This window comes from Patiria miniata, unplaced genomic scaffold (genome assembly GCF_015706575.1).
Source record: "Patiria miniata isolate m_02_andy unplaced genomic scaffold, ASM1570657v1 HiC_scaffold_19, whole genome shotgun sequence".
Taxonomy (NCBI): Eukaryota; Metazoa; Echinodermata; class Asteroidea; order Valvatida; family Asterinidae; genus Patiria; species Patiria miniata.
In genome coordinates, this window is record NW_024037057.1 from 17,025,399 (window position 1) to 17,052,843 (window position 27,445).

The window sequence follows — 27,445 nt, forward strand, 5'->3', positions numbered from 1 at the left end:
ACGATAGTCAAACAGAAATACAAGTGATCGCTAAAAATTCAGAAAAGTATATTTCGTTTTCGATAGGAAATCTACGATTTTTAGACTCGTTTAGTTTTATGGCATCATCGTTGGATAAATTAGTGAAAGCTTGTCCAAAAGAGTCGTTTCAGCTACTCAAAAAGCATTTTAAACATCCTGACTTGCTATTACAAAAAGGAATTTATCCCTACGAATATATGAACTCGTTTGATAAGTTTCAAGAGACCAGCCTACCACCCATCGACAAGTTTTATAGCAGACTAAAAGACGAACATATATCGCAACAAGACTACGACAGAGCTCAACGCGTGTGGAAGGAGTTTAATATACAAAATCTAGGAGAATATCACGACTTGTACGTGACGACTGATACGTTATTACTTGCAGGCGTATTTGAAAACTTTAGAAGAACGTGTATTACAAACTACGGGTTAGATCCAGCCAGTTATTTTACCGCACCCGGATTGTCCTGGGATGCTCTATTGAAACACTCGGAAGTTAAACTCGAACTGTTGCAAGACGTCGACAAACATTTATTTTTTGAAAAGGCAAAACGAGGAGGCATATCGAGCGTGGGTGGAATGAGGCATCACAAAGCCAATAATCAATATCTCGATGACTACGATTCAAACAAGCCCTCGAGTTATATCGCTTATCTGGATGCCAACAATCTGTACGGTTGGGCTATGAGTCAATATCTACCGTACAGCGATTTTAAATGGACACCCTCGAAACCGTTTACCGAAGAAAGAATATTAACGCTTAAGAAAACGTCCAACACCGGTTACTTTTTTGAAGTAGACCTCGATTACCCGTACGATCTACACACCAAGCATAACGATTATCCCCTAGCACCCGAAAATATGGTCGTACCCCAAGCTTGGATGTCTGATTATCAAAATGAGTTATTGGATACCGAACCTAGTAGCGACGTACAAAAATTAACGTGTACGCTTAATCCAAAACAAAAATACGTGTTGCACTACGTTACGTTGCAGTTGTATCTCAAACTCGGCTTGAAACTAAAAAAGGTACATCGCGTGTTAAAATTTAAACAAGCGCCTTGGATGAAATCTTACATCGATAAAAACACGCAACTCCGAACAAAAGCGACCTCTGATTTTGAGAAAGACTTTTTTAAACTGATGAATAACAGCGTGTTTGGTAAGACGATGGAAAACGTTAGAAATCGAATAGACGGTTACCTACTGAGAGACAATAACGAGAGCGATCAAGAAAAATACAAAAAAATAATTCAAAAACCGAGCTATAAAACAACAACGCCGTTTCCAGAATGTGACCTGTCGTTTGTCGAAACATATAAAACGACAACCGTGTTAAACAAACCCATTTACTGCGGAGTGAGCATCTTAGATCTCTCAAAGACGCTGATGTACGATTTTTATTACAACCGATTGAAAGACAAGTACGGAGATAAAATCAGGTTGATGTATACGGATACGGACAGTCTGTTGATTGTAGTTTACACGGATGACATATACAAAGACATGCAATCTTACGGGCAACACTACGACTTTTCAAATTACAATCTGGATCACGAGTTATACGATCCAACCAATAAGAAAGTGATCGGTAAATTTAAAGACGAGTTTGGAGGTAAGGTCATTCAAGAAGCAGTTTGCATAAGACCTAAGATGTACTCGATTTTAGCGGATGACAACAACATCACTCTTAAAAAAGCCAAGGGGGTCACAAAATCGGTCACTGACAAAAAATTAAAACACCGGCACTACTACGACTGCATCTTTAAAAATAAATCTAAAACAGAAACGATGACTCACATTAGATCGGAAAAACACATCCTGTATACCATATCGCTTGATAAATTGTCGTTGAGTCCGTTGGATACCAAGAGGTACATTTTACCGGATGGAGTACACACGCTCGCTTATGGTCACCGTAATCTAGATATTAATTAGGCGGTAATTGCGTGTCCTCGGGTACGACTTGAAGCTCTTGTCTCACAAAACTCCTTTTTGGGCCGTTTTGAAGGTAATAAAGAGTGGGACCCGTCGTGACTTTTTTACCGTTAATCATTTTAAATTGACTCGTTCTTTTTTCCACGTTATAAATGTCTACGCTCCAAATGGGATCCGTGGCTCTTCTAGAAGTTCCACCCTCTTGCTCGCCCGGGTAATATAAATATCTAACCATGGCGTCTTGCGGTAATTGTTGCTCTTTTGTTTTAACGGGGTTAGCCGGCGATTGCCGGACCTGTTCTAGTTTAACCGCCTCTGACGGTGCTTTAGCTATTAATCTCGTCGTTTCATCGTTTATAGCTTTGATCACGCTGGGTAATCGCTCGACCCATTGCGTGTTTCTACTCTCGGGATTTAACATTTCTTGAGCGTACTGATGACCAAACAGTCTCTCGGCTAGCGTTCGATTAAATCTTTCTACGATACCCTGCGACCGGTGGTTTCCGGGTTCGCCGACGATAATCTCGACGTTTTTTGAAGCCATCCATTTTTTAAATGCACCTTTAAATTCGGTACCGGCGTCTACTCTCAACGTTTTAGGGTAACTCAAAGGCGATCTCGCGTAAATCTTGACGATAGCATCCCGCGTGGAATCCGCCGTTTTAGAAACCAAAGGTTCTGCTTCGTGGTATCGACTCGCAACGTCGACAACCGTCAAAGCGTATTTATAAGTCTTGCGTTTTACTTTATCCCAGGGTAGGTATAGCACATCCATTTGGTGAAAGTCGTTTGGTGTTTCAAACTCTCGCGAAGTACTCGTAGGCCTGGGTACATACGCAGGAGCCGGCAGATAAATTTGCCAGATCGCTTGTTTTTTAAGCCAATCCCTGATTACCTTTTTATCAAATTTGGTTTTATCGTGTAAATGGTCGACGGCGCTTTCACATCTCCAATAACCGCTCGGACTATAATACAGTTTTTGAAGTTTATCCATCATTTACTATAATAATAATTTAAAAGGTTTTATACATTAAATAGATGGCGTCACCTGTTGCTATGATGATAGGAGGCGCGATCATAAACGCCTTAGCTTTTTCGGGTTCAAACTTTTTATTTTCAAGTCTAAGGGATGATGGCAGCGAAGAGCGTAAGAGACACGATTTAGCGACAGAACAACTCTCAGCCGCCAGAGATCAGTGGCAACGAGAACGAACGAAACGACTCGATTTTCTCAATGAACGTATCAGAAAACAAAATGTTTCTAAACAAACATTTTCCAACGTAGACCAAGCGTTGCGTTACTACAACGAAATGACCGGAGAAAACGTCGAGTTACCCGCGAACCCAAACTCGAAGATTTTTACGAGCCTAGCGACCAACAAATAGAAAAAGAACTGGCGTTTATCGCGGGAGGAACGCTTTTGGTTGGCCTATTGGCTTACAGATATCTTTAAATTTAAAACTCGTATAAATAAAATGAATGCGTATGGAAAAAAGCTCAATCCCAGCAGGCTATTAAAAATACCCAGATCTATCAAGGGCGAGAGAAAAGAGGTGGTCATTACCCACAATCCTAGTAGTATATCGGCGGGGCAAACGCTGAGAGTTAAGTTTCCTCAATTGGGCGTAGACGACGTGATCGTACCCGGCACTTGTAAACTAGCTTTTAGTTTAGAACTCGAAGGTGGAAGCGACGACAATAGAACCATTTTTGGCAATTTAGGCATCCGCGATAGCAGGAGGGTAAAGCTTTAGCCGAGCACAATAGACAGATGAAATTAAAATTAGCAAAAATGAACGTAACATCGGACGAAGCTACGAGCTCACCAGACTACAACTCTTGGGCGATGTGGGGGGCTATAGCGTCTATAATAGCAGTGGGGTTGCTGGTACTAAAAAGTAAGGCAACTGCGCCGGTTGTACAGCCAGTGCCGATAGTCACGCAACCCACTACACCCAGCGCCCCCAAAACGCTAGATATGGAATAAACCAGCAATTTAAAAACTGTTATATTAAAAACGATGAGTAACTTTGACACCAACGGAATAGCTAATACGATTTATCACGGAGCCGTCATATCGGGTCTTTCGATGGGATACGCCATGGTAGGAGCTAAACTACTCAAAATGAAAGCGCCGGATTTAAGCAAACTAAGCGTAGAAGATGCGGGTAAATTGACGGGTATTATAAGTGGAGCTCTGGCCACGCAAAATTGGTTGGTGACCCAGGGTATACTACCGGGCAGTATAATGAAAACGGCATAATTTAAATAGGTTTATTAAATAAATGGCCGAGGGAGGATTTTATGATCCAGACTACGAAAGAACAGATGATAACAATGATGATGATGATGTAGCAGAGACCAATCTAGATTGGGACGATACTTTTGATACTCCTGATACACCGGTAGACACAGAAAGCGTCCTCGGCACGGGAACAATAAGCAGATTATCTATAGAACTAATAAAAGAAGATGTTGATTCATTTTACAAACAAAATAATATAGACCCCGCGTTTATCGACCCCAACGATTTTGAAATTGGTAAAGACAGAAATCTATACGTTAAAACATATAAAGGTCGAGAACCATTAGGTGGTCAAAGAATATATTACAAATTAAGTACCTTACAAAGTAAATATGGTACCGCATTTATTCGCGACACCCTCAAAATCGCTGACTATAAACCAACACTACTTGCCAAACTAAAAGATAAACTCGAAAAAGTACAACCCGAGAGTATCCCCTTGACAGAACTACCAAGCGTCACCGACGAGGTAACCGAGATTATAGATGATTTACAACGCGACACTGGCGCTCAAACGGAGGGATTAAATTACAGAGAACTCCAGGGTTTAGACAAAACTCTTCAGACGTTGAGAGGTAACCTAGAACTTAATTTAGCGCGTCTCACAGAACTGGACCAAGAGATTGCAGCCACGAGGCAAGAACTCGACGAATCTCACAGCGAAGAGGGTCGACGAGAGTTAAACGATAAATTGAGCGACTTGAACGTTGAAAGATCCGCCAGATTAGAAGCCGCAAAAGCCAACGAACGAGGGCTCAAAAGTCAGATCGCTAGAATCAAAGAAACGATTAATAAAATTTTAGGCGACGACACGACTCTGGCGGAAAAGATTTGAACTCTGTTTAGAGAACAAGGTGTGACCGTAGTGAGTATTTTAGCCGCTTTGAGTTTAGCCATCAGCACGATAGTGAGTAGCATCGTCGCTAGCGTGAGAGGTGTGGGTGCCCCAACCGCGCCATCGCCAACACCAACACCAACACCAAAAGGTGGTATCAAAGAGTGGATTTCAAAACAACTTGCTAATTTTGCATCTGCTCTTCAAAAACTCGGAGTGAGCGCGTTGGGTGCTCTGCCGGGTATCATAGGCAGTGTACTCAGTTGGATATTTAACGCGCTGAGTAAGTCTGTATCGTGGTTGGCCGAACACGTGTGGGCTTTGTTTTTGGGTGTGGGAGCCTTGGTGTTTGCGTACCTGCAAAAACGATGGTAGTAATAGTTGTAATCAAGTTTAAACAAAAAAAATAAGCCTTACCAGCACAAAGTTGGTAAGGCTTATTTTTTTTGTGAGATTAGAGTGTGACTTATCGCGTTGCCTCGTAAGCTAAAATACCCATGCCAACGATAGCTAATATTCCTACCGTCAACGATAATTTTTCGTCTTGGTGAGTTTGTAGTTTCGTGGGCTCCTGGGTTAAAACTGTAGGTGAGGGTGTTGGTGCTGGTGTTAGTGTTGGTGCAGGTGTTGGTGCTGGTGTGGGTGTTGGTGTTGGTGTTAGTGTTGGTGTTATTGTTGGTGTTGGTGCTGGTGGCGCGACATCATCGGTGTCATCAAAAGAGTCGTCCGGTTGAGGTTGTGAGTTTAAATCTAACACTAAACCAGTTTTCATACTCTGGGTAGCGATTTGAAGATTGTTGTTATAGCCGTCGTGCGTTCCAACCCTCAAGTTTATATCCGATGGAATTAAATACAACCCCGGTTTCACGACAAAATTTAAAGGCGTTCTGACATACTGCAAAGAGTCTTGAAATTGATCGATACTCGTTTCCATGTCGTCTACTGCATTGATGATATCTTCAACGATGACGTTAAATTGTCTCTGAGCGTCTAATCCGGTGCCCGGTGATAATACGCTTGTTTTTGTTTGAGCCTGCGCACCGAGTAAAGCGTACACGTAAGATCTGATCGATTCGTTGATCTTTATGATTCCCGCGGAGGTAAACGAACTCTTGGCGGGTATAAAATCTAACCAAGCCATTTTGACGATGTCGTCTTGTTCGAGATAACCCTTCCAATGCTTAAAAAAAGCATCGTGTTTTTTTGGATCGTCTAAACCCCAATTTTTATCACCCGTGGGGTTGATAAAATCGTCGAGTGTGGTCGTGTTTTTATCATAGTCTAACGGCAAGAGTAAAAACGATTTTGTTTTTTCGTTCCAAAGAAAAACCCGACCTAAGCCATAAGTCTTTTGATCTCTCGTCTGTTTAAAAGACTTATTTTGATCGATGGCAAACGTCCGACAGATGTTGGTAAATGCTCCACGATCATAGGTGTTGCTGAGAGCGTCAAACGAGTTTTCTCCCGGTATTGCAATGGCCATGTCGTTTAATATCCTTCTCACCGTAAAGTATAGATGAAAATTAAATAAGGCTTTAACGTAACGGTTGTTCGAGTTTAAAATATCGATTCCAACACCACAGCCCGTTGTAGCGCAATAGATCGCAAAGTTTAACTGATTTTGATAAAAAGACATGGGGTCTATTTTCCAACGAAGTACAGCATCGTTGGTATTGAGGCGAGATATTTTATAGTCTGAGATTAAGTCGGGGAACGGTGTTAAAAACGTGTTAGATGCGTTGACCGTAATCTCGAGTTCGCCGGTGAGATACGGACTGTCTAGTACAAGCGCTTGGGTGGTAGCTTGTCGTTTAGCTACATTTTGATTTACTTGTTTCGTTACCTGATCAGCTATCGATTGTATCTGCTTTTTTAACGACTCAAAATCACTCATTATTTTAGTTTCAGATTTAATATAAAAAGACTTTAAAATAAATGCATTCGTTTCACTTGTTTCAAAATGAGCAGACGTTTAAATTAGAAGACGTCGTAGATAATTTAAACGGTCAAAAATCTGTACGCGTAAAAAGGGTGATGTTTAACCCCGGATATTTTAATATTTCCAGCGCCACGGAGATTGATTGGTATACGCAAATAGACGGGAGACCAGCTGAAAGACCTGATGATGGTATAAGACCCGAACTGGTTAACCCAGATGTAGAAGTAAGAACAGATAGAGATTTTATTGCGCAATTGGTACCCGAGTACCCCTACGACTTTTTAATTAACGACGAAAATACTTTCAATAGAGTTATAAACGATCTTATAGAAGCGTACGAAGAAGATAGACTAGACTCTGCTTTAGAATCGATCAAAGAAGAAATATTGCAAATAGAAGAGTGTATAAGAACTTTAGCCATTAAAAGGAGAGACGACAGAACACTAACCGACGTACAACACAATACGATTAAATGTTTAATAGCAATTATAGCGGAAAGAAGAAGCTTCATCTTAGAAGGTAAGATAGCGCTAGAATATATCGACGGTATAATAAGCGAACCTAGGGTAAGAATTATTAGACAATCTGGTGTGACAATACGTGGGAGTCTTGTCGTGTCTGGTGATAATTTAGATTTTATTTCTCCGAGTCTTTTAGCGCCGTTACCAGCCGGAGTCACCGGTTCAGTCACCATCCCACCTGGGTGGTACGACGTCGATTGGTTCGATTTCATTTTAAATTCTATACCCGGGGTAAGTTTTCGAATATTTAGAGAATTTAAAAAGGTGACGTTGGTGATAACCGACGTAAATCTCAAATTGCGCTTGAACAGAGAAGTATCTCGATTACTCAATTTACCCAAAGGAAGACTGGTACCCAAAGTGGTGTATACGGGGTCTTACGACGTTAATCCGTTTAAATTTTTGTTTATTCACTGCCCGCAATTAAGTACGAGTGAAAACTTTTTTAATGGTCGTCCTTCTGACATCTTAAAAATCGTACCCGTGGCTACGCGCAAACCCGATATTGATAGAGCCGAGGGATTCAAAAATCTTAAAAACGGTATAATCGACAAACTGACATTTTCTATCAGCGGTGAAAAAGGACAGGTATTCAACAACAAGGGTGAGGGTATCATTATTGAGTTGGAGATCTTTTAATTTTAAAATATTTTTATATTAAAAACATGAGTGTAGATGGTAAGGCGTTATACCCCGATATTTCTGGAGATGTACTCCGATTAAATAGTAACGAAGAAACAAAAGTGTACAGACTTAAAAAGATTGAAGAGATTCGATCTTTAATCTTGAAAGAGAGAGACCACCGAGAGCGCACTTATAAAAAAATAAAGAGAGTGATCGACACTATTAATTACGTAGAGATAGGATTAGGGGCTATAGCGGGGGCTGTCAGTATTCCCGCTCTCTTGGGTGTTATATCAGCCCCCGTTGGATTGGTGCTAGAAGGAACGTTTATAGGCGCTTTTGGTGTAGATATTCTGCTTAGAATCGCGTCTAAGCGATTATCCGCCAAGCTGAAAAAGCACGACCAGATTAAAATATTAGCAGACTCCAAACTTAACACGATTGAAGAATACGTGTCTCAAGCCATCAACGACGGAGATATATCGCACGAAGAGTTCTTACTGATTACGAGAGAGCTCGCAAAATTTAACGAGCTTAAGCAAAAAATTAGAACAAAGACCAGCACAAAGCTTCAAAAGATTAAAAACGATACAGACTTTGAAAAAGAAGTTAAAAAACGGGTAGACGAACGGCTGGCAAAAGAAAAAAAATCTCTTATCGAAAAACTTACAAGTTCGAATTCTCGGTAAATAAACATTATGAAAGCGATCCGCCGAGTTATACCTCTATTTCACCTCTTAGGGCTACACCCTCGGCCCCGCCTTTATTGTAGTGGTCATCGTATCTTTTTAGTGCCTTATTAAATTGATTTTGAGTCACTTTAAATAAATCTCTAACTCGTTCTTTGTCTAATCCAACGACGTGATGGAAACTCGCGGCTATTAACGACCGTTTGACGCAACCATTTCCCCTCAATGTTTTGTAATTAACGAGCTCGTTATATTTATTGATTGTTTCTTGGACATCTTCTACGTCTTGCTCTGGACAAACAGAAAAAATAAGTTTCTCCACAGTTTTTCTTTTGTTTCTTTTTAAAGTTGACCAATTGATACGATCTTCTTGCGCATTTTCTGCCAAAAAATCAAAGTAACGTGAGACTATTTCACCGCACGTTTCACAAACTAAAAAACCATTCTCGATAATTATATGATGATCGCACTGATCTGTTTTATCAGATAGCTCCAGGTTTTCACTCTGAAAAAAAGTCATTGATATATTTAATAAAAACCGATATTATTTTTTATTAATTTTTCAAGTACTCGTCGGTCTGAACATATTACTCTCCATTTTTATATAAAAAACAGCTCCTCTACCTTTTCACAGGTAGAGGAGCTAATTTTTTTTTGTCCCGAGTTTCAAGGTCACGTGGTGGTGACATCACCTCATTTTAGCGATGACAGATTTTTTTGCTCCCAAACCCGACGTCAGATTTTTTTTTTAAAATTGGGATCGGGGGATTCCCCTAATTTTTTTTTCCCCAACTTTTTTTAAAATCGAGAGCGGCGTGCCCAGGCTCGCCGCAGATTTTTTTTTTCATTTTGGTCCCGTACCCCCGCCTCCCTTACTACTGGGGACGAATCTGTGGTTTGGAAAATTCCCAAAGACAACAAATCCACGGTCTGGTGTCCCGCCTCGCCATGTACAAATCACTTGAAGTAAGACCAGGTCATGTGTAGTCTGTGCTAGGGTTCGTTGCCATAACGAAACTTTGTGCATCACGAGTAATTTGTGTTTATTTAGAGGGTACGGCTGATTTGCATACAATCCATCGAAGTACGGCATTGAATGATGTACATCGACACATTTCTGGTAGATTTTTCTTTCTGTGCGTGAGCCTTCACAGCTTTTTTCCCTTTCTTCATCGTCAAACCTGTAAATACCAAGATGCCGCAAAAAACCATTCAGCAGTTGGAGGCATACATTAAGGCAACAGCTGTCGTGTACGACCACTCCAACACCAAACTCGTCAGCAGGAAGACTAAAGTCAGCAGGCGTAGGAAAGAGGCGTTTCTTTCTGTTCTTCCATACAGGAAACCGTCGTCTCATTACCATTCCCATGAGAGAAAGACATCATCATCATTGATTGCCCACAAACCAAGAAGTAAACCTTCGAAAGAAAGGTAAGATACCTCGTAAAAGATCTATCTTAATGAAAACTCCAGTTCTGTACACAAAATTTAATGTATTTTGTAATTATTTTTCCCTGACAAATTACAGTCGAGTGACTGCATTAAAAATTCGAAACCTGTACCCGATGTCACAGCTCCTCGATTGGCCCTCCTCAAGAGAACAACATTCTGTATAGTTTTACCAATACAAGTGCGTAAATCTCCGCGGAGAGATGGGGGTATATACCCCCGCTCACTTTTTGAGCAAGGGGGGGGGGGGCATCGGATCACCCCCCCCCCCCACCACACACACACACTTTTTCGTGGTGAGGTATTTTTCAAACTTGCCAACAACTAAAACAGTACTGAACAAGGAAAAAAGCCAAGGCTTTAAATGCGCCGCTTTGGTGCAAGGTTAAGGGTGTATTGTATGCATAAGATGTTCATCTGTATCATTGTATTGTATTGTATTGTTTTATTTTCCATTTGTCACAAATTGATATAATGCTAATGCAACAGTTTATTTACTACTACAATAACTAAATACATGAACAACACTTTGTTCAATTAAACATAAATGATGATAGGTGGGGGAACCAGGAACAAAGCCTAAGCTTATACAGAGCCTGGTCCCGTTTGTGAATAACTTATGAAATAAACAATAATTAAAGTTATAATTTAAATCAGTGTTCAATAAATTAATTAAAGGGAAAATACAACATTTGCAAACATCAAAAAATTACACACCTATGAACGGGTACAAGCCAGCTAGACTGGTTCCCTGACCTTACAATTCCCCAATGTATGTAAACTGCTCTGTTTCTTCTTAAATGGAGTCAGGGAACCAGACTACAGGCAAATGATGTTTTTTCTTGGTTTTTATAGCATTTTTGAACCCAAAACCTCGAAAAAGTCAGTGTAACTATATTTGCTATATATTTCCAACCCCCCAATTCCATCCATTTCTGAAAATTACAGCAAAAGCAAATGATGTATATTCCCTTTAATTAATTACTTTAGCATAATAGTAGAAAAACTGATGGAAATTGAAATATACTGATTTACAATATAACATTTGATTATAATGGAATGTGACTTATAAAAATGGTAATTATGGATGCATGTCTTATATAATACCGGAAATAAGTAGATTTTTTTAGATAATGTGAATTTTTTTGGTTGATCTTGTGTAATGTAAATGGACATCTAGATTCCTCACAAATATGGACCTGATATTTGTAGGTAGTAGGTTACCTTCGAATTTAAACACAAGGATTCCTAGATAGTGTTTGTACAGTTCAAAAATATTCAGTGTTTTATTGTCTTTAAGGAACGCAGAGTGTTCTCTGAAATCGGAATTTGTGATGACTCTCATCAGCTTCTTCTGTACTATAAATTATTTATTCAAATAAGTACCATGAATATTTCCCCATGCAAGAATTCCATATTGAAAATGTGGTCATGCAAGCTGTATAACAAATAGAGAAGAGGACATTTCTAGGTAGTATATGTCGAAGTTTACGAAGTACACCCAATAGCTGCGAAAATGATGTGTGAATCTTTCGGCACTGTACTTGGCTTATCTAAGATTTATTAATATAAATATTAATGTCAACATCATTGTACTTTTTTGAAAATAACAAAACATGTTTCTTTTCATTTATCGACAATTTGTTGCATTCAAACCACATCGAGACATTCTAAAGTCCTTTGTTTATAATTAATACTAGCTCAATTAAATGACTAAAGAAAACAGTTGTGTCATCTGCAAATAAAAGGTAACAATTTCGAAGAGTTACAAATATCACTTACATATATAAGGAAGAGTAGTGGACCTAAGATTGAGCCTTGTGGTACGCCACAAGTAACTGACTTAAGGCCAAAAAAAAAGTCTCCGGTTTCTGGTATGCGCGCGCGTCGCCGTAGCCATGCGCGTCGGCAAAATGAAAGAAAAAAATTCTCAATAAAAGATCATAACCGCCAAACTCACTGGTTTGACTGGAATCCTGCTGCTGCAAAATTTTAACGTGTTTTTGGATGGGGTTATGATCTAGAATAAGCTTCATGTTGCCTCTCTGGTCGCCCATAATATTTGCACTAAGTTTAGTCGGGCACCATTTGCAGTCATCAGCCGATATTTGCAGCAAAAAAAAACAGGTAAAAAAAAAAAAAGCCGCGTCGCCGCACCACGTTTTGGACAAGCTCCATACCAGAAACCGGAGACTTTTTGGGGGGCCTAAGGGTTGATTTATTATTTTTTCATTCAACACACTGTTTTCGGTCACGAAGATAATTTCTAAACAGTCCAGGGTCTTCCCCCTAACACCAAACCTCTTAACTTTTCAAAGTAAAATGTCAAACTCATTTTGATAGTGATTTTTTCCAACTTTCACTCGAGAGGTAACACACTGAGTATACAGTGTTTAAACGTCGGTGAAGGGCAAAACCTAATTTGATTTATATCACCCGACGCAAAATTCCATATTATAATAGTGTATGCGGTACCCGCTGCTATGTACATCAGATTCGAACCGGCCAATCAATCCCGTTAGCTCGGTGGTCGAGTGGTAAGACATCTGCACTAGAAAGCAGGAGGTCGTGGGTTCGAGTCCCACCCGAGTGATTTTTTTCCAACTTTCACTCGGGAGGTAACACACTGAGTATACAGTGTTTAAACGTCGGTGAAGGGCAAAACCTAATTTGATTTATATCACCCGACGCAAAATTCCATATTATAATATTCTACTATATAGGTTTTCCCAGCTATTTTAACACTTGTATCACAAGAATTCCCTATATCCATACTTTAATTTCGTCCCCGAACATCGCCAAGCTCAATTCTCAATTTGAATGTCAAAAAGCCACCACTAGATTTCATTCAAGGTTCAGTATAATTCAAATTGTTAGCATTCCGATTCGTCCAAAATATTTGAAATTCGTCTCGTGAAGCAATCGGCGGTGAATTGAAAAAGCAAATTCGTTTTTTGTCATTCGTTTTAATGTTCTGGTCATTACATTTCGTCCCTGGTGACTTAAATCGTATACGATGCGCCCAATATTTAGACTTAAAATTAAATTAAATCTAATGGTGGCTTTCTGAAATTCAAATTGAGAAGTGAGCTTGGCGATGTTCGGGGACGAAATTAAAGTATCGATATAGGGAATTCGTGTGATACAAGTGTTAAAATAGCCGGGAAAACGTATAATATCAGAGTTTTTTTTTCATTAAGAGTTCATATTTGTACATGTTTTCTCGTCCTTCTCCGTCGACCTGCATCAGCTCTGTACCAGATCAGCTCTGTACCAGATTCGGACACTTCCTCCTCTCCCGGCTCTAGCTTCTGGACCAGCTGTCGTAATGGGGTTTAGGGGTGGCAAAGATCACGGGGACTCAGGAATCGGGGTGCCCGTCCCAACGCCTCCTTTATCTGGAGCAGTAGTCATCAAGCGCCACTACATGTATTCGGACGTTGGCACTGTGGCCCAAGCAAGCCCATAGGCACCTTTTCAAAGGGCTCGCCTACCAAATACCGTTTGAGCGAGTATCTCTCCTCTTCACAGAAGATTTCCTCCTCCCACTTGTACACCTTGGCAGCCTCTGATGCACAAACAATTTCTGTCACACCGTCCACAGCAGACCGCCCTATATCATGCTCACCAGAGGAAAACACGTCTGGAAATTCCATCAAACTACAAGACTTCACCTCTGCATGATAGTCCTCATCGAGGTCGACCTTCCTACGGTCATATCAATCATGCAGGTGAGTCGGGAGGTCCCTATCGACCTCACCTACACGACCGTGACCTGGAACAACTGCCGAGTCAACCTCATTAACTTTCGCAGATGTTTCAACAGTTGTTCCCCTTGCGAACAACCTGACTCTCCTCTAGCTTTGGATTGAACATCCGCGGCTTGAGAGTCTTGGCTTATGGCTCAACCAGCGACCGGGCTAGAAGTAACCCTCGCTTAGCCAACTCGGACCCGCCTTCCACAGGCTCCACGATTGCCGGCTGTTTCAATGCCTCTGCAGGGCGGGTAACCGTACCAGGCATAACAGCCTCATGGCTGGACGGAATATCGGTGGCTTTGACCACCCCCACGTACTCGGCTAATGAACGGGTTACCAGCATCGTTTGTGCATTTCATCCGTTCCCTGTTTAACCTCAACTTCAGGCTTCGGATATCTAAGTTGCCTCCAGTAGGTAACAAGAAATCCATGCCTAATACATTATCATACTTGATGTCAGCAAAAATTGCCTGAACCAGGTAAACTGTTTCACCCAACTGTATTTCATCCCAGGCAACGCTCCAGGCGAGTCTACATCACCAACAAACTCATTGGATTTCCCCACAGCGGGTTTAGTAGCAAAACTCAACAACTCACTGTGTAAACCTCGTTCCTCCATAGCACAATCATCATCCCGGTTCAAGAAGGGATTGGTACAAGGACTACGCGTGGGAATAGACCTCAAAGGTATACTCTCAGCGTGCCTTGCGTCCCTTGGAACCAAATTTGGTGACGTGTCAGCACTGGAACGATCCCATGCCTTCAATAAGGCATCCCCTGAAATATCCTCAGGCAACTTCCGACTTATCTCTGCATCTACCTTGACCAAATGTGCATTCCTACTGTTAGGGGTATGCTCACTCGCAAACTTTGGCTTTGCCCCCTTTTTGACAGCCTCTAACTCCGAAGAAAGACGAGCTCTCTCCCACTTCAACCACTGAACCTCCATTCTCGAGCAGTTCAGCTCATCCAGGATAGAACCCTTGTCCGCCTCAACCGAGGTGACACTACCGCCCTAACTCATACTGACGTTTCCTCCTGGAAATTTACCACCGTTCTGTGATTGCGTGACTACTTAAATGTAAACAGAGCACTAAATAATGAATAATAACCTTCTCAATGATCTATATAATTATCACAGAGACAATTGCTTCCAAGACAATCAATAATTGGTCGTATTCTCTGATCAACTATTAGACTATGATCTTTACATACACAATCAATCAATTTGTAAACCTATAATACACAGTTGCAACTATCCCTTATGAATTAAACAAGGGTCGACTGCACCCCTTAAAACAATCTTTGCTTGCAAAAATCCTCACGTGGTCAACTGCACCACGCATCAAGTTAACTTACAGCTATCGTAGTAGTCAACTGCACCACTTAATAATAAACTTGTATTCCCTACTGTGCCTATACAATTATAAAGTTCACAGGGTTTACGTAATATTGTAACGTAGAACGATTCTGGGATTCGTCACACACACACAAACAGAGAACTATCACACAGGTATTCACGTTTCTGCTGGCTCTAGGCTGTTTATTCCATATGGAAATTACACTGCCAAACACAACTATTGCCAAACACAACTATTGTCAAGTTATACCAACGCTCTTGTACAAGACGTTGCAAACTGATCAATAACCTGACATTTCTGAAGAGATGTAGAGATGCGAACGTAGTCCCAAAGAGTCTCCGCCTACGAGACCCTATCAAAGGAAACAATTCTGCTCGAATCATACATACTGCCAATAAAGCCCTACTTCGATCACAAATTGCCTCCACCCGATGTTGCCTATACCGAACCGATCAAGAAATAAAGAGTAGCAAGGATAGTCTCCGCACGACTATGCAGCCCACAGATTATGACAAGATATCCGCCCTCACGGATAAATCTGTATCCCACACTTTTCATGCCACCCAAAGGAAACAGATCCGAAAATTCCAACGCCTCATTTCTTTTAGCAAGAAGAGAATGGACAGAGCCTCACGTAACACGTCCACAAACAAAGGGAACAATGATGACATGGAAAAAGCGAACTCAGTCGTAAACCTCAGCCAACGCCAGCTATCTAAAACGGAATCGAATGTCCTAGCCTTGGGTATGAATTTTGCCACTACCCCTAGTAAGGTCCCGGTGGAAGAGTTCATACAATCGATTGAACCTTCTATCCGCAAGATGGATAAAGAAAAGGCAGACAACATCCGTATCCAAATACACCAAGTCTTGAAGCACTCAAAGCCACCCAAATCCAATATCACAAGACTTGAACACCAGGCTATCAACAGCCTCCGCAATGATTCTTCGATACACATCCTAAAGGCAGACAAGGGTAATGCAACTGTCATAATGGACCGCACGGAGTATGACCATAAGGTTCAGGATATCCTCAACACAGATACCTATACTTGCCTCAAGAAAAATCCCATTCCAGCAGTCGAAAGGAAAGTTGCCGCCAAACTACTCTCCTTAAATCGTAGCTCAGCCTTACCGACTCCATTATACAGGCATCTTCGTCCATCCAGCTCGAAATGCCCAAGATTCTTTGGCCAACCGAAGATTCACAAACCGGACACACCGCTCCGACCTATTGTGTCGACCAGCTCTGGTGGCTCGTTGTGGAGGAGGTGGCGTCTCTGGCGATGGGGGTTGTGAAACCGGCAAAACAGTTCTCGCGGGGGCGTTCTCGCGAATCTGTCGGGAAGACGACGTTTCTGTGGATGGGGGGTGTGATTCTGGCAATACAATCCTTGCGGGCGTGTCTCGCGAATCTGTTGGGAATGCGCGTTTGTCCAGTCGTCATCAAGATACGCCACTTTCAGACGATCCTTGGCAACCGCATCCCGTCGGCCGTTGAGGTCTAAAACAAAGTATTTGCTGGCGCGCTTGATGATGCGAAATGGTCCATCATACGGAGGTTGTAGGGGTGTTTTCACTGCATCATGCCGAACAAAAACGTGTGTGCACTTGTCTAGGTCAGCTGGAATGTGTGATTGTCGCTGTTGTGGCCTGGGCGGAGTGGGACGAATGTCTTGCATGTGACAACGCAGCCTGTGAATATACACACTGGGGTCGAGCTCAGCATGATCATTGTTAGGCACAATAAACTCACCAGGCAGCCTGACTGTGGTACCGTACACCATTTCTGCTGGAGAGAAACCGATATCTGACTTGATAGCGGCTCTGATGCCTAACAGGACAAGGGGAAGAGATTCCGTCCAACGTGGGTTAGCATGAGTCTTTAGCGATGCCTTGAGTTGTCTGTGTAGTCGCTCTACCATCCCATTTGCAGCAGAATGATATGATGTAGTGTGAATTCGTTGACAACCGAGCATGTCAGTGAGCATTCGAAAAAGTCGTGACTCGAACTGGCGTCCTCTGTCGGTGGTGATGGTAGCTGGTGCACCGAACCGAGAAACCCAGTGGGTAACGAATGCATGGGCCACAGTCTCAGCAGTCATGTCAGGAATGGGGATCGCCTCCGGCCAACGTGTAAATCTATCCACACACGTAAGCAGGTAGGACTGTCCGGCTGACGGTGGAAGGGGACCGACTAAATCGATGTGTACGTGTGAGAATCGTGCGTCGGGTGTGGAGAACGTACCAAGTGGCGACTTGATGTGGCGATGAATTTTGCATTGTTGGCACTTGCGACAGGTCTTAGCCCAAGCGCGAACGTCTTTGTTAATACCAGGCCACACGAACCGTGCAGTAAGTAACTGCTGTGTGGTCCTGATACTAGGGTGCGACAGTCCATGCAAAGCGTCAAAACCTGTTCGACGAAACTGGGCTGGGATGAAGGGTCGAGGCGTCCTTGTGGAGGTATCGCATAGAATGGTACCCTGCGATGTCTGTAGGGGGACGGCAGTTAGCTGCAGAGAGGTGTCGGGGAGATGTTTCAACTCGTCGTCATCGATCTGTGCTTTAGCGATGGCGTCGAAATTGATAGTCACGTTCGTTGGTAAGGCATTAACCTCCAGACGAGAGAGTGCATCTGCCGCTGCATTATCATGGCCGCTGATGTGTCTAATGTCCGAGGTATACTGGGATATGAGGTCAAGTTGTCGAATCTCTCGAGGAGAATGGCGGTCTAGTTTGGAGTGTAGGGCGTACGTAAGGGGCTTGTGATCAGTGTAAGCGCGGAATGTCCGTCCCTCCAGCATGTGTCGGAAATACTTGATGCCGAGGTATAGAGCTAAAAGCTCTCTACCAAAAGTACTGTAGCGGGTTTCCGCTGGTTGGAGGCGCTTGGAGAAAAACGACAGTGGTTGCCAAACACCCTTGACGTGTTGCTGGAGAACACCACCCACGGCCTTGTCCGATGCGTCGACTAAGAGGCATAATGGTGCGTCAGTCTGTGGGTGGACTAGGAGTGTTGCGTCGGCCAATGCAGCTTTCACACGCTCGAAAGCTAGCTGCTCGTTCGGCCCTAACTGAATCGGCTCGTTTTTCTTCCTCCTGTTCTTGAGCAGGTCGGTCAGGGGCTGGAGCATGTCTGCGCAGTGGGGAACAAAACGCCTGTAGAAATTGATGAGGCCAAGAAATTCCCGCAACTTACTCAGCGATGCCGGTTCCGGGAAATCTCTGATGACTTGCACCTTGTCAGGCAAAGGACAGACTCCATGCTGGTTGACGAGATGACCGAGGAAGGAGAGGGATGACACGCCGAACTGGCATTTGTGGGGGTTTATGACTATGCCATATTGCTAGAGGCGGTCGAACAGGAGTCGAAGGTGTTCTTTGTGTTCAGCCTCTGATGAGCTCGCTACCAGCAGATCGTCAATGTAGGCGAAGACAAATGGTAAACCGCGGGTTACCTCGTCGACGAACCTTTGGAAAGTCTGTGCCGCATTGCGGCACAGACTTTCCACTGGTATTTGATGGTAGGCGCGTACCAAATCAATCTTGGAGAACAGCGTGCACCCGTGAAGGTTGGAGGAAAAATCCTGCAGGTGTGGAATTGGGTAGCAGTCCGGAATGGTGTTCTTGTTGAGGGCGCGGTAATCACCAAACGGGCGCCAATCCCCGGGAGTTGACTTAGGCATCATGTGCAACGGAGAGGACCATTCGCTACTGGAAGGGCGAACAATTCCAAGGCTAAGCATATGGTCAAACTCAGCCTTGGCAAGTGGTAGTCTGTCCGGGGCAAGTCGACGGGGTCTAGCCGCAACCGGGGGGCCATGAGTTTCGATGTGGTGCGTGATGTTGTGCCGTACCTCCGTTTGCTTATACACAGGACGCACTACGTCGGGATACCGGCTAAGGAGCTCGTCGTATTGTGATAAAGCTGCATTCACAAACACGGGGCTCGCGGACGGGGTACCAGACATTATTCCTTGTATGGTAAGACTAGTTATGGAATCGACAAGCCGCTGGTTCTTTACATCGACTAGTAGGTTGAACTGCCGAAGAAAATCAGCTCCAATAATAGGGGTTGGCAAGTCGGCAACAATAAAAACCCAACGGAATACTCGGCGAAGTCCCAAATCTAAAGTCAGAGACTTCTCGCCGTAAGTTACAATAGGTGAGTGATTGACCGCTTGTAGCTGTATAGAAGTAGGTTGAGCTCGTGACTTGTGACTGCGTGGCAAAACACTCACCTCAGCGCCGGTGTCAACTAGGAAACGAGTGCCTGTGGTCTTGTCAGTTACATGGAAGAGGCGACTTGTTGTATTGCTGCCAGACCGACCTGTCGCCGCTAGTCGTTGGCTTGGCCGTTTTCCTGGTTCCGCTGTGGTTCTGTGCTTCGCGAACAAGGACTGGTGCATTTTCGTGCATTAGTTCCGTACTTCCAATGATACCAGCATTGGCGGTCGCCGGATGGCTGGTTATCCGCAGAAGGGGTTGGACTACGTTGTCTGGGTCGACTGCGGGAGGAAGAGCGGGGACGGCCTTGTCGATGCATGCCCTGTAGCTGAAAAGTCATTAAGGCCTGCACTTGCCGAGTCAGGTCATCAACCTTTGCGTGCAGAGTGAGTACCTCAGGGGAGGCGTGTCGTTGCGGGGGGTGGAGGGGTGGTGAAGAAACCGTGGAAATTTGCGATGCCGGCGTAGAGTGGGCAGACACCTCAACAATTTTGTCAGCCAAATCTGCCAGTGCTCCAATTCCCACCGTGTCCGCTGTGGAGGCCAAAATGGACTGGACGGTGTGGGGAAGTCGCTGTACAAACAACTGCTTCAAAATCCTCTCCTCCAGCTTGTTGTCCCCCAAAAGCTGGTGCATGCGCCGCAACAACTGCGAGGGCTTGCGATCTCCCAATTCCTCTGAAGTAAGCAGCTGGTGTAATCGTTTCTGCTCAGAAGCTGAAGTGCGGCGAATGAGTTCAGATTTCAGCTTATCGTAGCAGTCCGTGGATGGGGGTGTAATCAGGATATCCCGCACCTCTTGTGCGACCTCCGGTTGCAAAGATCCGATAACGTAGGCAAAACGAGTCTCCTGGGTAGTGATATGGCGGATGACAAACTGAGCCTCCACCTGGGTAAACCACAGGATTGGGTCGTTAGGCCAAAATGGAGGGAGTTTGAGGCTTACTGCAGCTTGCATCGGCATGACAGGCGGTTGAAATGGGTAAGAGGGAGATGGAGTTGGAGGCGGTGTACCCTCTGTCCCATCAGGTTTAACTTCCACAGACATGGCTTGTGCAGAAGGGCACAATTGTTGAAAACAGGGTCACCAGTGTAGTAATTCGTGTTTTCTCCCGAAATGAGTTCTACTATTGTTTATCAAGCCTCGTGTCTGTTCTTACAAGTCGTGAAAAACGGCACACAAAATGATGGTTGTTTACAAGTTTTAATGCTCTCAAAACCCACAAGTTCGTCATGCACCTGCTATCCAATGATTAACAAACTTCTGGAACGTCAGTAGGTTTAAGCACACATCAGTTGACTAAATAAAACTTGGTTGAGGAAACTTTCAACTTTGGAATAAGACTTGCACAAAGCAGAATGAAAACGAATAAGTCAGAGGTCACCAACATGTCACACTGCGCAAACGCAGCACAGCGAGAGTGAACTCCGGTCCCTTTGGCAACCAAAAATTATTAACATACTTATTTGTATGGAACGCCTGTTGGAGCTAAAAGTACAAACAATTAATTATATACACATGTACATGTCACTACACACACAACTCAAAGTCCCGCTAGCCTTCAACCAGTTATTCACAACTCCTCCCTTTTTGTTCTCACACTCATCAAAACCTACTAAATACCCTTCGTCCCACTTCAAATCCCTCTAAATCTGAGAACACAATTATCTTAAATAAATAGGCTGGAGATAAAAACTCCACTTCCATATATTAGATAACACTTGGTTTAATGTTAACTAACCCGGAGCTGCAACTCCCGAACCCGGCCGAACCAGAGCGTCTTCGTCAGAGAGCTCCTACTCCCGACCGGGGGCTCCTACTCCCAGCAACGGCACCGCGAATTCACTCGTCCCTACCCCCGAAGCTTGGCTTCTTGCAACAGCTCCAGAATTAGTTCCTACTGCATCGACGCCATCTTGCGAACTCGCTAGGTGATCTCACGACCCCACGCTATGCTAATTCGCGCACAGCCTTCCCAATACGCAATGCTGATTGATCAATAAACACCATGAATTATTTGTCTCCTGATCACGCAACACAATTCATTGCTAATAGGTCCACGAGCACTTCAGAATTAGTAACACGCACCGAATGCCCAACTGAGCTCACATGCATAATCAATTTCTGACTATTACACTCTCCAGTCTTCATTTACATGCACCCCTGTTTCCTCTCAACATTTTACTTAGTTATTTTTGTAGAGGGCAACTCGTATTAACACACTTCAAAAGTTCATCGTATGTTATTGGACAGCGCCCCTAGTGCTATGTGGTGTCCCCCCCCCCCCCCACGCTTTTCCAAGGCTGTGCCAATATTTTTTGTAGTCATCCCCCATCCACCAAATCACCAGCGAAGATTTACGGCATTGCACCAATACGCTGACTGACAAACATTCAGAAAATCACTATGGGAGGTGATACTACATTTCACAATATAGTTTTAGTAATATCAACAACTCATTCACAAAATGTCTTTCAATTGTTTTCATTTGTAATACAACCAATGTTCACTGCCAGGGGCAGATCCAGAACACAATATTGGAGGGGTCCATGAAATGTTTGATTCCCCAAAAAGTGGGTTTAAAAATATTACGGCTTGGGGTTCTAGATGCTCTGTAGTAGAATCTGAGGCAATTTCTGACCACTTTAACAATATTTTTTGGAAAAGATGGCGGTGAACGCAGTGCCTGCCTTTATTGCGACGTAAACACAAATGTGTTTTTTTTTGGGGGGGGGGGGGAATGCCCCCCATTGCCCTTACCCCGGATCCACCCTTGTTCTCTGCAAGCAGGATCCATCCAGTACTGTATTTTATACAATGACACAACCTAATTCAGTTCCTAGCCATATTTTATGTATGCTGTGAAATCCCTTGTTTTCTTAAAAGCACAATTTAACGGTTTTATCATTCGGATAAATATTTGTGTCTGTTATTCCAAAGATTTAGGCACAAAATACACTTTTAAACCAAATAAACTTACAGAATTCGGATCATTCGCAGATGGCTTCAGAGTTCAGAAATACAGGTTACCGCTGGACAGTTGGACACTTACTAAATATTGAGCTTTAGATACACGCAACTTATTTGATAGCAGTCATCGAGGCTGGCTGACTGTTCTCTTTTCGGAATCTCTGTGCGATAATCAACATTGTACCAAAGCCATTGTTTGTTTAAACTTGGAAAAAATTCTATAGCTGTGCTTCATAATTACGAGTTCAAGTACATGCATTCAAAGCAAATACGCTTAACCAATCAAAAACTTGAGCGGGGTGGGCCGCATCATTTTTGGAATGTTTAACTTTTTTTTTTTTGGTTGGAAAAGCCAACGCGAAGGAAAATGAAATGTTTCCCCCAACTACTACGTTAAACCGAAACTTAAATTGTCATGCAATACATGTATAAAATAAATGCCCGTATATGTCTTCATTTCAATAATAATTTTGGTTAAACCCTGTTATATATTGAATCTTTGTGACAGAACAAAACAAAGAAATACTTCCAATGTAGTTTTTGCTGAAACCAAATTCCGAGATTTACTAAATTAATCAAAAATGGTATTCCAATCTTTTGATTACAGTGCCCTCAGTAACCCGAAACAGAAGCTTCAAATCTCTGTCAGGATTCCCGAAAATACCAACGATGACGCAGCACAGACGCTTAGCTTTCAACTAGATCCAGGGACACCTGTTCAATCTTTAAAAGAGCTCATTGAAAAGCAGATTGGTGTCGAGGCGCGGCATCAGCGTTTGTGCATCCAGAGAAACTTTCAGGTCGGTATATTTTATTTTAAAACAATGACACTTCAATTTGAAAGATTCAAAACATTAGACTTGTGCATATATGAATTTTGAAAATGAATATGCAAGAAACAAAATCCCAAATTTTTTAGATTGTATCAATAAATTGTCTATTTATGACATACCTGTATAAAAGAAATATCACAAGTAATCCATACTAAAACACAGGCTAAAAGAAGCTATTTTTGTAGTCTCACTTTGTTATCCTCAGTATCTATTTTACATATTTAACTTGTGTTAGATCTGTGACTTGCTCACACTTGAGGACAACGGTGTCGAAAAAGATGAAATTATCTATCTCCATCTATCAACAGAAGATCAGGATAACGACGATGTAACAAAAGGTAAATGACGGAGGTTAGGAATAGAATGTTCAAGTGAATTAAATGCCTCCTATGTAGATCTCTTCTCTATATTTTGAGTTAATAATAACAAAAAGAGAGCGTCTTTTTGTTATAGTTGTAGTTAATATGTTAACTGGTACGTTGATTATACGGTAGTGGACACACTTGAAAATGTTTCACTGAAGGATCAGTTGAACATTCTTTTGACAGACAAAGCCAAAAATGATGACGAGTATCTCAAGGACTTGTCCTCGAAAATCGAATCATCGTGGAAGGAAGTAGCTAAACATCTAGGATATGAAAAAGCAGAAATTGCAGACATCCAAACCACCAACGAAGGCAGCACTGAACAGAGCCGTCACATGTTACTCACTTGGTGGAAAAAGACGCCAGATCGCGACGAAGCAGCTCAGAAGCTAAGACGAGCAATGGAGGCCATCGGGTTGACTGATTTGGCTAAAAATGTACCAGGTGAGCTAAAACATGAAATGAAGACTAGACTTATACGAGACGCTTAATGTTCAGTACAAATAATACATGTACATGTTTAGTAGCACACTAATTAAACAACAAATAAGCTATTAAAAAAACTTCTTTTTTAATTGTATAGAAAATGTTAAGAAATTAGTTCAAACAATTTGTAAACGGTATAATGTACTTCGTTTTCCTTGTTGCACCAGTAACGAGCGAATCGAGAGACGAAGCAGCTGGACCCGAGCCAGAAAGGCGTCAAGATGCAGGAGTTGACGAGGAGAGCAAACAAAACGGGGCGGCATCAACCGAGGAAGAGAAACTGAAAAAGGAACAAGTTGGTGATCAAGACAAACCTCAGCTTATCAGGTAAAACATGGTTTACTGCTAAAAATTCGTACTGCACCTCTTGTTTTAGGAATTATCTTAGCGTATAATTATAACTGAACACCCTCGGAAAACGAACTGCTCCCACTTTAATTATGGTGTAGGTTATGTTTTTCAGAGTAAATCATGGTATTTACCTTCATTCATTTACTGTAAAATGTCCATTAAAACTATATGTTAACCCTGAAAAATGCAAAACCTCCTTTCCTACAGTTTTAGGTATGTGACACAGAGGCTGCAGGTCTTTCTCCAAAGTCACGTGTTACACAAACCTAAGACGCTTTGTTTCCAAGTGGATCGAGAAACATCCGTCTTGACGTTAAAAGAGATGATAGACAAGAAGATTGGTGTCCAACCTCAACAACAGCGATTGTACATCCGAAGAAACTTTCGTAACTTTGAGGTAAAGATGGCTCCATTTTGTACGAAGTGACCATGTTGGAAACTATATACCAATCAACATTTCATCGAATTGAAGGCAATTTCTTTTGGGTTTTAGTGATAACCTCTTCCGTTTCAAAATTTAATGAGGGTATATTTAAATAGTGCAGCTTCTGATGTCAGTACAATAGTGTTTTAAAACTTCAGTTCACTAAACAATAAACGATAATAAAAAAAAAAATAGTTATCGGTTTGTATACCAATTTAGTCTCACGGTAAAAATGCACTATGGACAGAATGTTACATTTGTGCTAAATGATATTTTTATACCCGCGTTTCGTTATCCCAATTTTAGTGAAAAGTCAATTTTATGCCGTCATACTGTTTAGGCCTATAATTAGTCACCATCTTCGATTTTTAATAGAATAAGACTTAATTCATATCATCGCAAAGAGGAACCGACCCGGTTCGCTTCCCCGACTTAATTCCCTCTTCCCCGAAGATATTATCTGATCTGACGTACAGTTTGTACGTGGTCACCGAGCATTGGTATCTATAGACGATTAATCGCTACCGGACGGGGAGTCATCGCAAAGTTAGATCGGACGACCCAGCAGAGTCACTGGACGGAGCGTCGCCACCGTCATACGTTGACGAGCGCCCCTCGGATGTTTTCGCAGTAATTTTCATGATATATTAGTTTTTGTATAGAATGTATTGATTAGTTTCCTAAAACTCCGTTCTGTACTTAATGAACAACTTGGAGCAGAGAATGATCTCATTGTTATCACCCTGTCTTTATATGAGCAATTGTTATAGTATACTTTCTTTGATTCTACGTACATCTTTTACCATTTTTCTGTATCCACGAATCAGCCGGGTTTACCCGTAAATGTTAATAATAGGTTGACCTACGACAAAATGGAGGCACCATCCGAATGTACTCAAGAGAATCAACCACGGAACAATATATTTGCGTAGAATCAAAGAAATTATAATTTAACAAATGCCAATGAGATCATTCTCTGCTCCAAGTTGTTGATCAAGTAGGCCTGTATAGAACGGAGTTTTAGGAAACAAATGAATCCATCTTTAAGGCATACTAATCGCTGGAATTATACAATATTCAAAAACTAATTGATCATGAAAATTACTGCGGAAACATCCGAGGGGCGCAGCTCTCCAACGTATGACGGTGGCGAGGCTCCGTCCAGTGACTCTGCTGGGTCGTCTGATCAAACTTGGCCATGCCTCCCTGTCCGGTAACGATTAATCGTCTAGCTGATACCTTTGCTCGGTGACCACGTACAGACTGTACGTCGGATCAGACAATGTCTGATTCGGGGAAGGGGGAATTCCCCTTTGGTTCCCCTCGAACGATGATATGAAATGGGGGATGTCAAAAACTCGCAGGTTACTGATGATACACAATATGACGGCAGTAAGAAAATTGACTTGTCACCACCTAAAGATCTTATTTCGCCCTCGGAACTATAACTAACCCCCAAAAACCTATTATTTTCAAAACAGTATAAAATAATTAGCAACAAAACATATGTTACCTAACAAGTTTCTTCGTCCATACGACTATCGAGAAACGCATATCAATTTACAAATATCACTTGCGCTTCCTACGTCACGTCAATAAGACCTTCACTCCCAAAACCAGCAAAATAGTATTTAGTAAACGTTGCGAATTGTAAATAGCCATTCCATTCTTAAACAAATCATTTAAATTACAAATATGCGTACATTTCATCAAAATATAAACACTTCATCAAAATATAAAGGCCTACCTGAGATTAGAGATGTTAAAAACTCGAAAGTGGTGACTGATGATAAAACAATGCAGCAGCAGTAAGAACAATGACTAAGTCATTGTCACCTCCTTAAAGATCTTAAATCGCTCTGAGGGAGACCGAATAAAACATTCTAATTAAAAATAGAAATCATTTACGAATTAATGCATAGAATAGACGCGCGGGTGTCAATGAAATAGGGCTAAACATGCGCAAATCAAAATATGAATAGGAGGGCCCAGCTAATGGGTCCCGACATGCACCACGGAAATAAAAGTTACCCATATTCGTCATGATTTTTTTGTATACCCGCATTTTCCTATTATTAAACTGTAATTTTTAAAACCTTTCCACATAATAAGTATTATATCAGGGATCGTACAATTTTTTTTCAGCTAAGTAATTTGCTGACACTTCACGACTGTGGAATTCATCAGGACGAGAACATCTCACTCCGTCTGTGTACTGATGGCCTACTGGGCGGTGGACCAAAAGGTGAATGCTTATGGAAAACATTACCTTCACGGTAGAGAATAACCTACGGGCTTATATACGCTCATTATTTAGCTTGCGATGCCACATCCACCTCTCT

At 42.2% G+C, this 27,445-nt stretch overlaps 1 protein-coding gene across 1 annotated transcript; it reads left to right on the top strand.

The window, feature by feature from the left end:
* The first annotated feature begins 9,975 nt into the window (after window positions 1-9,975).
* LOC119725495 lies at window positions 9,976-27,383 on the top strand. Its single transcript, XM_038196900.1, has 7 exons — window positions 9,976-10,306; window positions 23,252-23,444; window positions 23,713-23,815; window positions 24,026-24,286; window positions 24,496-24,655; window positions 24,887-25,076; window positions 27,249-27,383. The coding sequence occupies exons 1-7, from the start codon at window positions 10,071-10,073 to the stop codon at window positions 27,381-27,383; spliced, it is 1,278 nt and encodes a 425-aa protein (XP_038052828.1). The 5' UTR covers window positions 9,976-10,070.
* Window positions 27,384-27,445: the final 62 nt, after the last annotated feature.